This window comes from Haemaphysalis longicornis, unplaced genomic scaffold (genome assembly GCF_048455015.1).
Source record: "Haemaphysalis longicornis isolate Haplotype H1 unplaced genomic scaffold, Haemaphysalis longicornis Haplotype H1 scaffold_1, whole genome shotgun sequence".
NCBI classification, from domain to species: Eukaryota; Metazoa; Arthropoda; class Arachnida; order Ixodida; family Ixodidae; genus Haemaphysalis; species Haemaphysalis longicornis.
The window spans coordinates 295,558,205-295,572,466 of record NW_027526203.1 but is presented as its reverse complement, the minus strand read 5'-3'; the positions used below and the strand labels follow the sequence as shown (position 1 = coordinate 295,572,466).

General features: G+C 43.9%; 1 protein-coding gene across 10 annotated transcripts in view; it reads left to right on the top strand.

Annotated features, from left to right (window-relative positions):
- Positions 1 to 14,262, top strand: part of LOC144148417 (uncharacterized) — a 203,713-nt gene that overhangs the window by 129,613 nt on the left and 59,838 nt on the right. For all 10 annotated transcript variants that reach the window (XM_077680008.1, XM_077679998.1, XM_077680004.1 and 7 more), the window contains 2 exons: positions 2,472 to 4,061; positions 11,448 to 11,543. In XM_077680008.1, the coding sequence (XP_077536134.1) occupies positions 2,472 to 4,061; positions 11,448 to 11,543 (1,686 nt within the window). The remainder of the gene's footprint in view (positions 1 to 2,471; positions 4,062 to 11,447; positions 11,544 to 14,262) is intronic.

The following is a 14,262-nucleotide window of genomic DNA, read 5'->3' as shown; positions in this document are numbered from 1 at the left end:
TGGATTCAGGGGAGATGTAGAAATAAGTGCTCCTAAACATGCTAGGCCATCAGTCAAGCCTGACACTGGCAGCCCCCCAGTTTCAGATGCAGATGCATGGGCAGTTGAACTCATTGATGTCCGGATACCCAAACCGGAAGCACGTGTTCAAGTAAATGTAGGCATTCATGATGAACCTCATGAGCTGTCAGAAGGTGCCATGTCTGTCAAGAAAACATCTGCAGACCTTTCTGACATTCCTTGTGAAACAGTTAGCAAACATACAGTGAGGTCTAAATTTTCTGATGATGATGCCACAGTGCCTTTGAAAGAAAACATTTCCTTTGAGGCATCATCATGGCCTAGTGAAGCTTCTGGTTCACAAGCACCTGGTTCAGCAGAGCACTTCAAGGCAGGTGTCAGTGTGATGGAAAAGCCTCTGAGAGAGGATGCTGGAAATGTACAAGAAGTTAGCAGAGGAACTGTTGATATAATTGCCCCCAAACTTGGTAAACCAAAGAAAAGGGGGTTTATGTCAAAAATGGCCAAATTTCCCCCCAAAATGTTCTCTCGTGGCTCTAAAGAGATCGCTTCAGTCGAGAAACCATCAGTGTCCACAGAGGGAACTGACTTAAGTATTTCAAGGTCAGGAGCACATACTAAAGAAGGGGTGAAAGTTGCAGAGAAGCCAAAGGACATTGTTGATGCTTCCCAGTCGGAAGCAAGAATTTCTGTCGACGTGCTTGATGATAGTCAAAAGAGAATTGGCAAAGCTAGTACTCCTGAACGTAGTCAATCACAGGAGAAAGGCCTAATTGGGAAAATGTCTAAACTTCCAAAGAAGATGTTCTCCCATGGTTCCAAAAGGGGAGCGGTGAAGGAAGAGTTTCCTGTGGGGGGCGAAGATGCTAGCTGTAAAATTGTCGGATCAGAAGGCTTTGGGGCAATGACAGTTTCAGATGAAAAAGGGGAGTTAGACAATAGTCTATCCGAACAAAAAGCTTTTGAAGAAAGACCTGAAAGATGCAAAGACACAGCTAATGTCATTCTTCCAACAACTGGCCACTCAAGTATGAGAACGTTGTCTGAAATGACAAAACTTCAAGAAAATGTGGTCCCTCATGGTCCCAAAGTTCATGATACTGTTGAAATGCCGTATGTGGGTTCTGAAGGTGTTTTTCCTGACGTGTTAGCAACAATTCCATCTCGGGAAACTGATATTTCACTTATAGGAAAAGCGATGGCTGTAGACATCCCAGAGAGTCATGAGGCAGCTATTGATTTGTGCGTGGCAGATCACAAAATATTAACCCAAGAACTGGCTCCATTAAAGATGGGGGAGCGTCCTGGCTTGAAAGAAAGCTTAGAAATTAGACAACCAGGACCTGTTGCAGGAGTTTCAGCTAATAGTGAAAAGGTAGCTAGTGCAGGTGTGCAGCTTGAAAAATTTAGCAAATTTCCAAGCACAGCTGACAGTGAAGTTAGTTACACATCAAGAGCTACAGGTGAAAACTTTGTCACAAAACTGACAAAGGCTCCTTCTAAGCAACCACTTGATTCTGAGGGAGTTGTTTTGTTTAATGGAAGTTCTGGAAAGCACTTTGAAGCACCTGTTGTTGACAGCACTGGGCTCCAAAAAATTCATTCGTCAGAAGAAGGATTCATGTCAAAAGAGTGCAGAACAGACATTCAGGAACCATCTGTAAGGTTAAGAGTGACAGAAATTGACATTAAACCGATCACAAAAGCATCAGACTTTGCTGAAGTCCCCAAGGGGGACCAGAAATTGTTTGAATTGGCGCCACGCTTTTTTGATGTGGATCCTTGTGCTGCTACTGAAATCCCACAGATGGCTATGCTCAAGGAGCAAAAGACGTTCGAAGAGGAGTTGTTTGCTGAGCCACCAGAACCTGTTCGGGGAACTGGTAAACCTGAAGAAGATAAGAGAGCTGTAGTTAGTGAAGGTAGTCTGAAGACTCCTGGGGGCTCTGTGAAAGTAGTTAAGGTTATGGCACATGGCATTACTACCATTCCAAAAGGTGCGCCTGGACTACAGAGTGAAAAAATCTCGGAAATGTTTCCTTCTGATCGCAGCACTGGTATTTTTGAAGGAGACCTAGCCACATCAACTAATGTTGTGCATGTCACGAAGCACGAGATTGGAAAACACCTCAAACCTCTTAGGGCTGAAAAACGGGCAAAAGGAGAGGTTCAGTCCTATTATGACCAGGAGCAAGGGTTAGTAATGGAAGCACACAAAATTGTTACAAGGAGCAAGCACACAGAAACACCAGGAGCCTTTATAGAAGTTCTAGATGTGACAGCACATGATGTTGAGAAGCCACGTGATGACAGTTTTATTTCAGTAAAATCAAAGGGGCCTGTGCGATTGACACCTCGAAGTGGGAAAGTGACTGAGCTCCCAGCAAGTGCTGAAAGATCCAGTAAGCCAGCAGGAGAGCAGATTGAAGATTCAAGAATATTTGTTGCAGTGGGGGTTCCTGATAAGCCATCTGCTGACATTCTGCCGGCGGGAACGGAGCTGCCCATCACGGCGAGGCGAGAAACCAAGGAAACTCCGGGCGGTGTCATTGAAGTCGTCGAAGTCACTACGCATGAAGTTTCGAAGCCGGCTAGCCCTGGTCTCCTGTCAAAGGTGTCCAAGATTCCCAAGAAGATATTTCCACGGGGTTCAAAGTCCAAGGGCTCCGATGAAGAGTCGCCATCAGCAGCCAAACGAGAGCTGAGGGAAACCCCTGGTGGGCTCGTTGAGGTTGTGGAAGTCACGAAGCACGATGTTACGAGACATCCTGAAAGCAAACATTCCCCTCACGATGACGCCACCGGAGCAGCTGTGGAGCCAGCCATGTTGAGAGCTGAGCCTGGCAGCCTGATGCAGTCGCCACCAACACTCGAGGAACGGGAGATCAGGGAAGTGCCTGGTGGAGTTGTGGAAGTGGTCAGAGTTACAAAGCATATCGTTGGAAGGCTTCCTGAAGACAAACATGCCGACACACTGGGTGCAGTGCCTCTCGGAACACCACTCTCGCTGGAAGCTGAGCTGGCCAAGGACCCATCTGCTGTTGTGAAGCGAGAGGTGAAGGAAACGCCTGAAGGGCACGTTGAGGTAGTTCAAGTCATCAGACGGGAAGTTGGGGATGTCCCCTTCGGTGATGATTTCCCCGGAGACCGAGAATCCGGTGGAACTATTTCTCGAAGGATTGAAACAACAGTTGTTGAGGGCAAGCCAACTGTCATCAGGCGACTGGTCACGACGACGGCTGACGGAGTTCAACACGTCACTGAGAACATCGAGCAAGGCGCTGAAGATGTTGGAAGTGTGGCAAGCAGCTTGTTTGCCAAAATGGGAGACTTTGCAAAGGGCTTGTCCAGTGGTGATTCATCAGCTGTCACCACGCGGGAAGTGAAACAGCTCCCAGGTGGCGGCATAGAAGTTGTGTCAATTACGAAGCAGAGCAGTTCTTCCCCAGAGAGGGGCATCTCGAGCACACAGCAGCTGCCCGGTGACGCTTCAGAACTGCCATCAAGCACAGGCTCCATGCACTTTGCAGAAAGTGCAGCTGGACAGCCTATGGAGGCAAAGACTACCATTATTCGGAGAGAGATCTCTGGACCAGAGACAGTAGTTCGCACCACTACGTCAATTGTCACATCAGCCACAGCACCAGGTTCATCAAAGCCAGACCTTTCAGCTGATGACCTTGACAAGATGTTTGGTGATATGGAACCTCCAAAAGTGGATGAACGGCTCAAGGATGTGCTCACTGGAGGTTACAGAGCCAAGCGGGAAGTTACGCCCGAAGAGGCCGAACTGCTGGCGCAACTCTTCCCGGAGCAATCGTCGGAGACAGCTTCGTATCCTCCTGCTGGGCTTGTGCCCGAGGCTGCAATCATTCCAGAGTACCGTGGCATGACCACAGCTGAAGGAGCACCCCCACAGGACCCCGAGTCCAAGGAGAAAGTGTTGCTCAAGCTGGGCCGGGCACTGAGCCAGGATGACCTGGACGCTCCGTCACCGACCCGAGGTGAAGCAGCCATGGCAGTCGCAGGACTGGGTGAAGGTATTCAATGGGGCCTGGTCGGGCCATTCTTTTCTTTTCACCTCTTGTGTGAGTGGTTTCCGTTGAGTGGTCATGCTCGCTCAGCTTGTCCACTTGGACACATGCGTTAGGCAGGTGTACTGTCACGTGCACTGTGCAGTGTGGGGCAAATGAGGTATGCAGTTCATGCACTCACAGAAAACGTAGTGCTCCTTTTTATATTCGGCACTGAAAGTTTCTCAGAGGCGAGAGCAGAGGGCTCAAGGAGAAATTGGGGCATAGTCGGGTAAAATTAATGTGTGGCTAGACTGGCGGGATGTTTGTTTAATGCTTCTTGGGTCTAAGTGGGAATGATTATGTGTGACTGTTGTACGAGCAGGGTGTTGTGTGTTGCTGTATTATGTGGGAAGAAGTGTGGAATTTTTCATGGCACTACAAAGTTGTTCAATAAGAGATTCCCTTCGTATGCACTTAAATGGAATATCGCAGCAAATATTCCAGCAAATATCTCAAAGGTAACAAAATATCGCAGCAATATTGTAGTTTTTGTGTATTCATGTGGTGTCATCATAAAGATGTTATGCTCTTCATTATTAAGGTTTCTGAAGTATGTGATTATTTTATAATTTATATGTGCAACATATCTATATATGAAGCACATTTTATTTGGGGACAACAGTTACCTAAACAATCTCATGTTAATTAATTCCTTGTAATCAAGCATGATAATAGAGTGATCTGGAGATACAGACTGGACAGCTTGGTGTAGACCACGGAGAAAGAAGTATTCAGGAGCTGCAACCACATGGAGGCACAAGCACGAGCAAACGATCAAGAAAAGTCTCTCTTTGAAAGAGGGAAAATAACTGTTTTTGGCACTGCATTTGAGATGATGCCATAATTACGTCATCACTCACGGTGGCTCTTTCGCATAGAAACCGAGTGGGATGCTGATTATACCATGTGCCAGGTGGAAGTTTTTTTCTAGTGTTTTGAAGATGCATAGTTGTTTAGAAATTTAAATTATTTTTGATTTCACTGCAGAATGCCAGAACGCAGCTAATGTGAACAAAATTGTGCTTTTTTTTTTCTACTGTTTGCAAGTGAAGGTTCTATAGCTGCGATGATTTGAGCAGATGGCAGCAGCGTAGGACAATAGTAACATACTTGCATGCTTTTGTTTCTTCTTTTCTGTTCTTTTGTGCATGTTTCTGTCCTCGTTTGAATTTCAGCACCCAGAGTTCTTGTGCCTTCAGACAATGCTTATTGGGGTACAGAGCTGCTCCAACACTGAATGGTGGCTTCTAGTGTACATTAATGTACACATTTTTGTGGCAGCTTAACTTTCATTTGTTTTGGCAGCTGACGTCAGACCATAGTGCATGCGCACTAGTTATTCTTGCTCTAGCTTGTACCTGCTTGTAAGTAAAGGGCGATAGTATCTGACAACTGGAGAACGGCTGCCCACACATGATGCAGTGCCAGGGCCCCTTCGACAACACCAGTTAAAATTACCTCGTTCCTGTAGAATAAACTGATCCTGCTTGTGCACTGAATAGTGGCTTTTGCCATGCCTTGATGGGCCTTTTTAGAGGTATTTTTGTAGAAGTGAACTTTGTTCCTACTGCACACACAAGGCTATAGTGCCAGTGATATAGGAGTGGTACGCCTACTGCTTTATTTTACTTTGCTTCCTTCAGTTATACTAGTTAGCATCGAATTAAGCTGCAAAGTACTAAAAAGATTCGGTGTTATGCTGCAAATTTTTTATTTGGCTTGCATTTTGCACGGGACGCACACCCATTGCCAACAACGTTGGAGGCAGCAACAAAGAAAAAAAAGAGAGTTTTGAATGTCAGTGCTCTCTGTGACATTTTGCACTTGTAAGAAAGGCGTAGTGAGGCTTTAGTGCTAGCCTGCACTTTTTCTTGCTTAGTGCTGAATATGGTTTCTTAAAACCACGATACAGACATTTGAAACCAGAAGGGACACAGGTAAAGAGTTGGGAGGGAAGGGGGAGTTGAAGGGGCCATGCAGCCAAAATAAAGTTTGTTTTATTCGAAAGATATGGTGTTTTATAGTGCCCCCAGTGCTTGTCCGGCAGCAAGTGACGCTTTATTCGCTGAGAAATTAATCAATTTAAGTTAAAAATTTGCTTGTCCCACCAAATCGTGTGTTTTGTGATATCTGCCATAACGTCACATGAACAGGTCTTCACACGAAATTCAAGTGCACTGTTCAGCCTGCAGTGGACTGCGGCACGGCCGGGCTAGAGCGGAGGTGCTCAGTATTGATACTGTGGGGCCTTGTTTACCATTGGTCCTCCTAGATGACGCCACCATACTGCTCTGCACCGCTATTCGCCTTTGCTTTCTTTCTGAAAACCTGGCTTGTTTTTGTTGCGGTAGGTAGTAATCGCTTCGTGAAAAATGGGGTATGTGCGACAAAGAGGGTAACGTAAGACAATGTTGCTTACACTAATCGGCCACTGTCGTCTGAGGCAACCCCAAAGCGCCACACTGCTGTGTAGCTACAACAAGCATAGTGCACGCAGTACCAGCAGCAGTACGCACTGGTACCTCTATGTACAACTACTTTCGTAACTTTCATTGTTTCCCCCCACCATTCTTACTGCTATAAGATGAATATGCATTTCATATACTTGAAGGGAACGTGGCAAGTAAAACGACATTTTTATTTATGGACCAAATTCAATCAAATTAGGAGCATTTATGTAGCTAACTATTCTGACAGAAATACTGAAATAAGATTAAAGATACCTTCTATACTTTTTAAGTTAGAAGTCTAATTACCTGAAGCTTGCAATCAGCATAATTAACTAATTAGGCAAGAAGTCAACTATATTTTTACGTCAGTGGGATCAGAAATGTCTATTCTGTGCAAGGAAGCTATTAGATTATTGCATTATATCCTTTAGACATACAAAGAAAGAACAAGAAAAGTTTCACTTTCCTTTTGAAACCAGAAATAGTCTCATGTCAAAAAGAAAGTGAAACTTCTGTCTTTCTTTTTGGATACTTAAAGGAAATAAAGCAATAATCAAATAGCTTCCTTGCACAGAATGGACCTTCCTGGTGATGCTGACAGATAAATCTTGTTCAGTTCTTGCCTAATTAGTTAATTAATCTTGCGACAGCTCTGTGAAGGTAATTAGTCTGGTAACTCAAAAAGTATAGAAGATATTTTTGAACTGATTCAAGTTTTGTTATTAGGTTAGTTAACTACATAAAATCTCCTAATTTGACTAAATTTGGGTCCATAATTAACAAAAGTAGTTTTACTTGCCACGTCCCCCCTTTTAAGCGAAAATAGCTCGTTCTGCAAGCTTATAAGCCTTGCCTAAGTTGCGTTTGCTTTTGCCGGCCTCAGCCAATCGCATAGCTGGGCATATGACATTGTAGGTTCTGTGGCGGGAAATGAGCCAGTGGTTCGCATGGCCATTCCCTTTTTTCCTAATTATATACTAGTAGCTTATTTGAGCGAAGTTTACGTTAAAGTGGTGTCAGCATGACTCTAACGAGGCAATCTTTCGAATGAACCAAACTTGTGTTTTGTCTGCGTGGCCCCTTCAAACAGCTGGTGGCGGGGCTATAGTGTACGGCAAGGGGGTAGGGGGGTGATGGGCTGAAATGTGTCACTGAGAGTGCTGGCACTCTACACAGGATGGTGCTTTGTTGCCGCTGTGCCGCTACCACATACATTTCGTGGGTGCAAGAGGCAGTGATGTTGCACCTCCTGAATGCTTCTTTCCCCGTGGTGTAGGCAGGGAACAATTTTGAAACAGGTGTATTGTACATTGGGCATGTTTCCCCAAAACTGTGCAGTTAGCTAAGTAAGGGTAGCACTTGCAGGTTGTCCAGGCCCTAATCTCTTGCTCAATCGAAGATTTCTGTTAGCTTTAATATTGACCTCATTCATTCACATCACGAAAGACAAGTAGGATCCACAAAGTTTACAAATATGCAGTGCAAAAACGAATTAATTTCTCATACATTGCTGCAAGCCATAGACAGTGCAATGTTTATGCAAAGCTAGATTCACAGGAACGCTGCTGCTTCAGTGAAGCGCTGGTGACGTGAACAGCAGTTGTGGTCTGTAACGTTTGTGCTATCATAAAATAGCGTTCAGTGCCTATTTATTTGTAACAGTGCAGGCACGTCATTGGTGCTTTTTGTAGCCTACTCTGCTGAATGCATGCAGCTTTTCCTATGTTGTTGCAATTCTCTGGAATACATGCTAGCCAGCTTGTGCAGTATTCACTGTGATACAACTATTTGAAGCTGTAAGGAGGGAAATGATGTCTGCTATTGTATTCTAAATTTTTAAGGAGGCATGCTCATTATGAGCACTGCTTGTACTAAGTTTATCTAACAACACAAATGCAGAACAGGTGACGGCTACACGTTGAACCAATATTTGGCAACTAGATTTTGTTTGAATTGCAGCATGAGTGTTAATGCTAATCACATGCTTTAACTCCGCAAAAAAGGAAAACTGCTGATCAGTGCTAGGGAAAGCACACACAGTGGAAACATTGTGACTTGTAAATGGTCTTCCTGCATTCAGAGGCAAACAAATGAGCCATGGATTGTCAGAATAGGTGCCATTCGCTTTAATTGCCATGTTTCTCAATGCATCAATGCCACTTCACTTAGTTGTAGTATTTAGGCATTGGTTGGGATTAAAATGCCTTCAAAACATTCGTTTTTGTACGGGTTTAGTGGCACAAGCAGTGATAACATGAAAGTGACTGGTTAAGGCTAAATATAATCTCCCAGTTTATACAGGCTCACCATAGGCAGGTCAGGTGTTGTAGCTGTGCTTTTTTTATTTCTTGTGCTCAGACAAGGGTCAATCGTTGAGCCACACATACATGGTTGTTCTCTATGGATGGTTAAGGATTAATCTGCTCATATTCCTTATTAGTTCACTTTGCTTTGTCCTCAGCTAGTAATATTATGAAAAGGAACAATGCTGAAAGGCTGGCTAAAATAAGGAGTGGACAAATCACAAAACTGGGGCTCTGTTTTCTAACTTTAACCAGTTTTATAGCCCTTCTTTTTTTCCCCCATAATGTCTTCGCACGAACAGTCCCACTGATGTGCCTGTCTGAACTGCAACGTGTATGGGACTGGGAAAACTCCTTCGGTTCAGTATAGAAAGGTCTCACAAACACTGTTGTGAAATGCCTTATCTGCTCATTTTACCAATCCAGTGCAAATGAAAGCTTGATATTCATGCAAAGCATCCGTGTGATAATGTTTAGGGAACGCAGACGTGCAGTTTCTCAGTTTTTCATTTCCCAGTTTGGTAACTAGCCATTGAAACGTAAACCGGCAAGTATAAAAAAAAACAAAAAAAAACTACCCACTATTGCATTCATGTGATTCTGTGTGGGATCTGCTTACTAGTAATGCAGCTTTTGAGCACTTTTGACATGTGGGGCATGAGACCAGAAGTACTTGGTTTAGGGTTGTGTTTGCGGTGTGGCAGTATTTTTTGTTTGGTGTTGAGTTACCTAGTTGGTAGTTGATTTTTACAGCTTCTTTATTTTCCAGTTGAAGGCCATCATTGCAAGGATAAAGTTGTAGATACACTTCTGAAAGACCCTTTTCATGACAAGCTTTGTGCATTTTGATGTGCCTTGGGTGACTGTTTTTTCTGGGAAAAAGAGAAAGCACTCGAAACGCGAACAATAATGCCCGTAGGCATCAGCAATGGCAACTGTCCCTAGCAGGCCCAAGAGGAGGGAAGCTTGGGGAAGTTGGCTGAGCAGCAATGTTAGTAATGGTGGCCTTAGCATGGCCAGTAGTAATAGTGGTGCAGCTTTTACCAGTTATAGAAAAAAGAGTCAGTTTTGTCGAACGCAAGAAAAAAATGTGACATAACAAAAATATCAGAGTCCTTCCACCCCGTGGAGAGTGAAGGTGGTGATCTGGTAGGATTTGCTTTGTTGTGGTTCAGCTATATTGGGAATTTACTATGCTGAATTATAAGGACAGCGGCGTGATCTTTACATCACAAACTAAGGAAACGTGCGATTAGTGGTTAGAAAAGTGACATCTCTTGTGCGCCGTACAGGGGGCCACTGATGAGCGCGCGGGATTGCGCAATGTCAGGAGGGAGAGAGGCGGCCCGCGGGGCGAGGATTATACATGACTCGGGAAAGAGGCGGCAGCAGTGGAGAGGACTATAAATTTGGGGCTGTAACTGTAGTCCCTCTGTTTATGGCCATGCATCGCTGCGCAACACGTAATGTGGGAAAGCCAGCTTACAAAGATAATGCTTACAGCGGTCCCCTCAAAGCCGGCTTCGCCTCTAAACACGAATGCATTGCTGGGAAGACATTCTTTTTCACAGGCAATATAAGCCGTCTTACGTCAAAATATGGAGGCCGTAGGGCCATTTTTAACATTTTTTTGTGAATTTTGTCCTTATGCTGAAAATTGTTGGTGTAGGCTCAGTCTGTTGCCGAAGATGATCTGCTGGGTCCAAGTAGCCATTGACAGCTTCGTTGTAAAAAAGGGAAGACTAAATTATTTGACGCCAAACATCAGATGCTGCTACACGGGAAGCATGACTCCAAACCAAATGCTTTTAGCTTTACGTTTTTTTATCATGGGCCATTTTTTGTTGTTGTTATCGAGTGATAACTGGACCACTGTGCACATTGGTTCATGTGGTTCGACATACTGTGCACTAATGTCTAGAGACAGCCTTTTGTTTTGTTTCTGAGATCTATACAAAGACGGGTAGGTGTAAGTTAAGACATGGCAGTCTAGCTCTTCATCCCAAATGTGGTTTGTTTATGCCAGCTGGACCGTGAGGAACTTGTGCATAATTAGTTGAAAGACAGAAGAGGCTGGGGAAAGCTTACTTTTTATTTTCCATAATTGTGTAACAGACCACAAAAGACATTTGGGTTTCGGTGCTGTAAAAAAGTAGCATTGGCCTGGTGACCTTTCGCAGTAAAAAACATTCAGATGACATTTCTGTAGCTTTTCAGGGCATGTTACCAAGTTATGATTGTACGTAGTCATGACATGTTGCCTCATACGTCCACGTAACTTCTGAAGTGTGTTCTTCGTTGAAATTCCTGGGCCCTTTTATCGGATTGTTGTAGGTAGTCTGTGCAATGAAATCTAAGGTTTGACGAAATCTCATCTGGTCGGGTAAAAGATTCATAGTTGAAGAAACTGATGATCGCCGACCAAAGGTTTAGTTATAAAGGGGGTAAGGTGGAAGTCTGTGTAAGGTGGAAGATGTGTGCAAACCAGCTGTGTTGAGTGTTTCAAGGCCTGGGGAGTGCACACAGCGATGGACTTGAGGTGCGCGACACGATGCGAGCTCCCCCACTGATGCATCGTTTGCATCCTGACACACCAGCAGTGGACACATCCGACCAGGTGGAAGAGCCGGTGGTCGAGAAACTTGAACTGGCGCGCCGCGAGAGCAAGCGCCTCAGTCAAGAGTTTGAGCAAGGTACGCCGCCGGTTTAGTAGGAAGCTATGCGCTTGCCTGCTTTGGCTTTGGGCTTGCCTGGCTTCGCTGCAGTCTTCAGTTCTACGCATAAGTGTGTCTGCTTTGGAAGCTCTTCTTTGTCTCCACAACACTGTGCATCCTGAATGTGGTAACCTCCTCTCAACTAAACACTAGTGCAGGTTTACAAAATGCATGGAAATAGATTTAATTGCATTGAAAAATACCATTGCCTAGATGCGCCAATTTACCAAGTGCTTGTTACCTTATGTAGTATATTAAGTAGCTTTCTTTCCGACTGAAGTTTGTGGGCCATAGAGTTGGGGGTTGTGCTGTAAGCATGCCTTCTGCTGATTCTGGGCTCTCTTTGGGGAATTTGGAGAAAGCAGAACTGTACTGGTAGGAATATTGCTGAATTAGGCGAAAAATCATGTCTGGTGCCTCCAGGACGGGCGTAGACGAAGGGAACTTCAGTGTCCTATTAGGAGGAGTCTTTATGCTGGAGATCTTCACTGTCAGCTTTTATGCAAAATGGTAAAATGTGGTGATGATCACTGGGCTGATATAGGAAGCAAAGCACCCACCCGGGTACCTTTCTAAGTGAGACTGAACGGCATCTGGCTTGCGTGATTGCGTCTGGTGAAAGGATTGGGCAGGCTAAAGTTTCGTGATCCTTATGGTGGTTGGAGGTGACTTTGTTGTGAACACATGACGGCTTGCAGAATCCACATGGATTGATGGAGGTGTGTGCTGACTTTTCTAGTTGTGTACAAAGATCTTCCAAGTATAAAATTGTTTACACAGGTTGCTAAAAATGTCATAGCTGTTGCTGAAGGGCTGTGGAAGAAAGTGCGCTTGTATTGCTGTGGCATAAAGGTCTCACTTTCTACCTTTATATTTTGCATTTTGAAACACCTTAACAGATTGTGAATGTGTGTGTTTATGGGCTCTCATGAATGCGTATTTAACCTCACCATTTTGCCTGTGTGCTGGAGAGTGAATGTTAACATTGTCATTGCTTGGTAACATTTGCTGCGGTCTTTCTCCTTTCGTCCTTTGCCCTGTAATAAGCATTCTGTGCCTTTGTGTTGTCCTCATTGCGTGCGGTAAATGCGAGGTTAACAATGTCCTTTCTTCATAACGTTTCCTGCTGTCCTTTCGCTCTCTGCCTTGTATTAAGCATTCTGTGCTCTTATGTTGTGTTTTTCCCGTCTCATATAGTTGAACAACATTGTGGTTCCTTGCTTTAACATTCAGAGTGGCAGTCTTCTTTATTTTGCCCTGTATTAGGCATTCTGTCCTTAGTATTTTGCCTGCCTGTCTCAGCAGCCAGCCTTTTCTTGTCTTGTCAAACTGCTGTCTTCTATCTGGCTTATACTGTGGTTTCATTCCAGTGTGTGCTGACATTTACTTATTGAATACCTACTTTTGCAAGCAAGTGTGTTTGCGTGCAAAACTACAGGTCTACCAGTTGGTGCTACACAGACAGACCCACACGTACATGTACGCACGTACACATGCACGCACCATTTTAATCACTAGGGAATATGTGTTTAAGTTACATTAAGGCAAAAATGTTTTTGCGCTGTAGTTTATGCGTCATGTCATTCACAACGTTTTCCAACTAGACGCTGCATTTATTTTGTTTTAATTTTTATTGCTTTGAAAGCATTAATTTACCTTCAAATGTGGTCTACAAAATAGAAAAATCTGTAAGGAAAAAAAATGTTCTTTTAAGACTGGAGTTTATTGAATAAATATTCCCAAAGTTTTATGCAAAAATGGTTAAAAGGGAGAACGGAGGTTTTTGTGGTCTTACGGTAAAAAGGGGACATTTGTGCATGTATGCATGGAATCGTGTCTTTTTTTCGGGAGCAATATAATATTTAACTGCTACTCATTCTCATGCTTGCTGCATTTTTTTTCTTCACCTTTTCTTGAGTCAAATTTGATCTGAATATTTTATATGATGCCGTAAAGTACGAAGCATAACATATCTGTAATATTGGCATACTACAATGTAATGCTTTGTCACAAATTCATCAGGATTTGAAATCCACCTGAAGGATTTCAGCGCATTAGGAGTGCTTGAATATGCTGTGTTCAGTCTACTTACGAGAGAGAGAGAGGGCGGATAGTTGGGTTGTAAGTACAGTGCAAAAAACGCAGAATTGTATAAAAAGGTAGGATACGGACGCAGCAGGGACTTCCAATTAAATGTTCGTTTCTTTAGACAACCTTTATATATAGTCAATTAAGATGTATTGCTAGGCGAGTTGGTTTGAATGTGCTGGGAAAATGTGAAGGTGCGGATGTATATGCTCACAAGGCTAGACGAGCACCTCTCCTGCCTCTTTCGAAAGTCTGCACCTTCACCTTTCTGCTAAAAGCATTAAAAAGGAAAGAAAAGCATTGAGAACACTATGACCTTATTGTCGAACTGACAGGGGTTATGTCACAGCGCACGTGCATGTATTAATTAAAAGAACAAGCTGTATATAGGTACCGATTTGCAGTCTGAGAGAAAGACAGATACTACACTGACACAATCCTTGCCAGATCATGCAGTCTCCTCAGCTTTGATGATTTGTGGCATAGTCTGATTTGCACTTCTTTCTAAAACCACGCACTCATCAAGCAGCCACACTGTTTGCAGCGAAAACCAAATCTCCTTCCAGCCCTCACTTGACATGGTCGTGTTTGTGTAAATGGTGATTAGGCA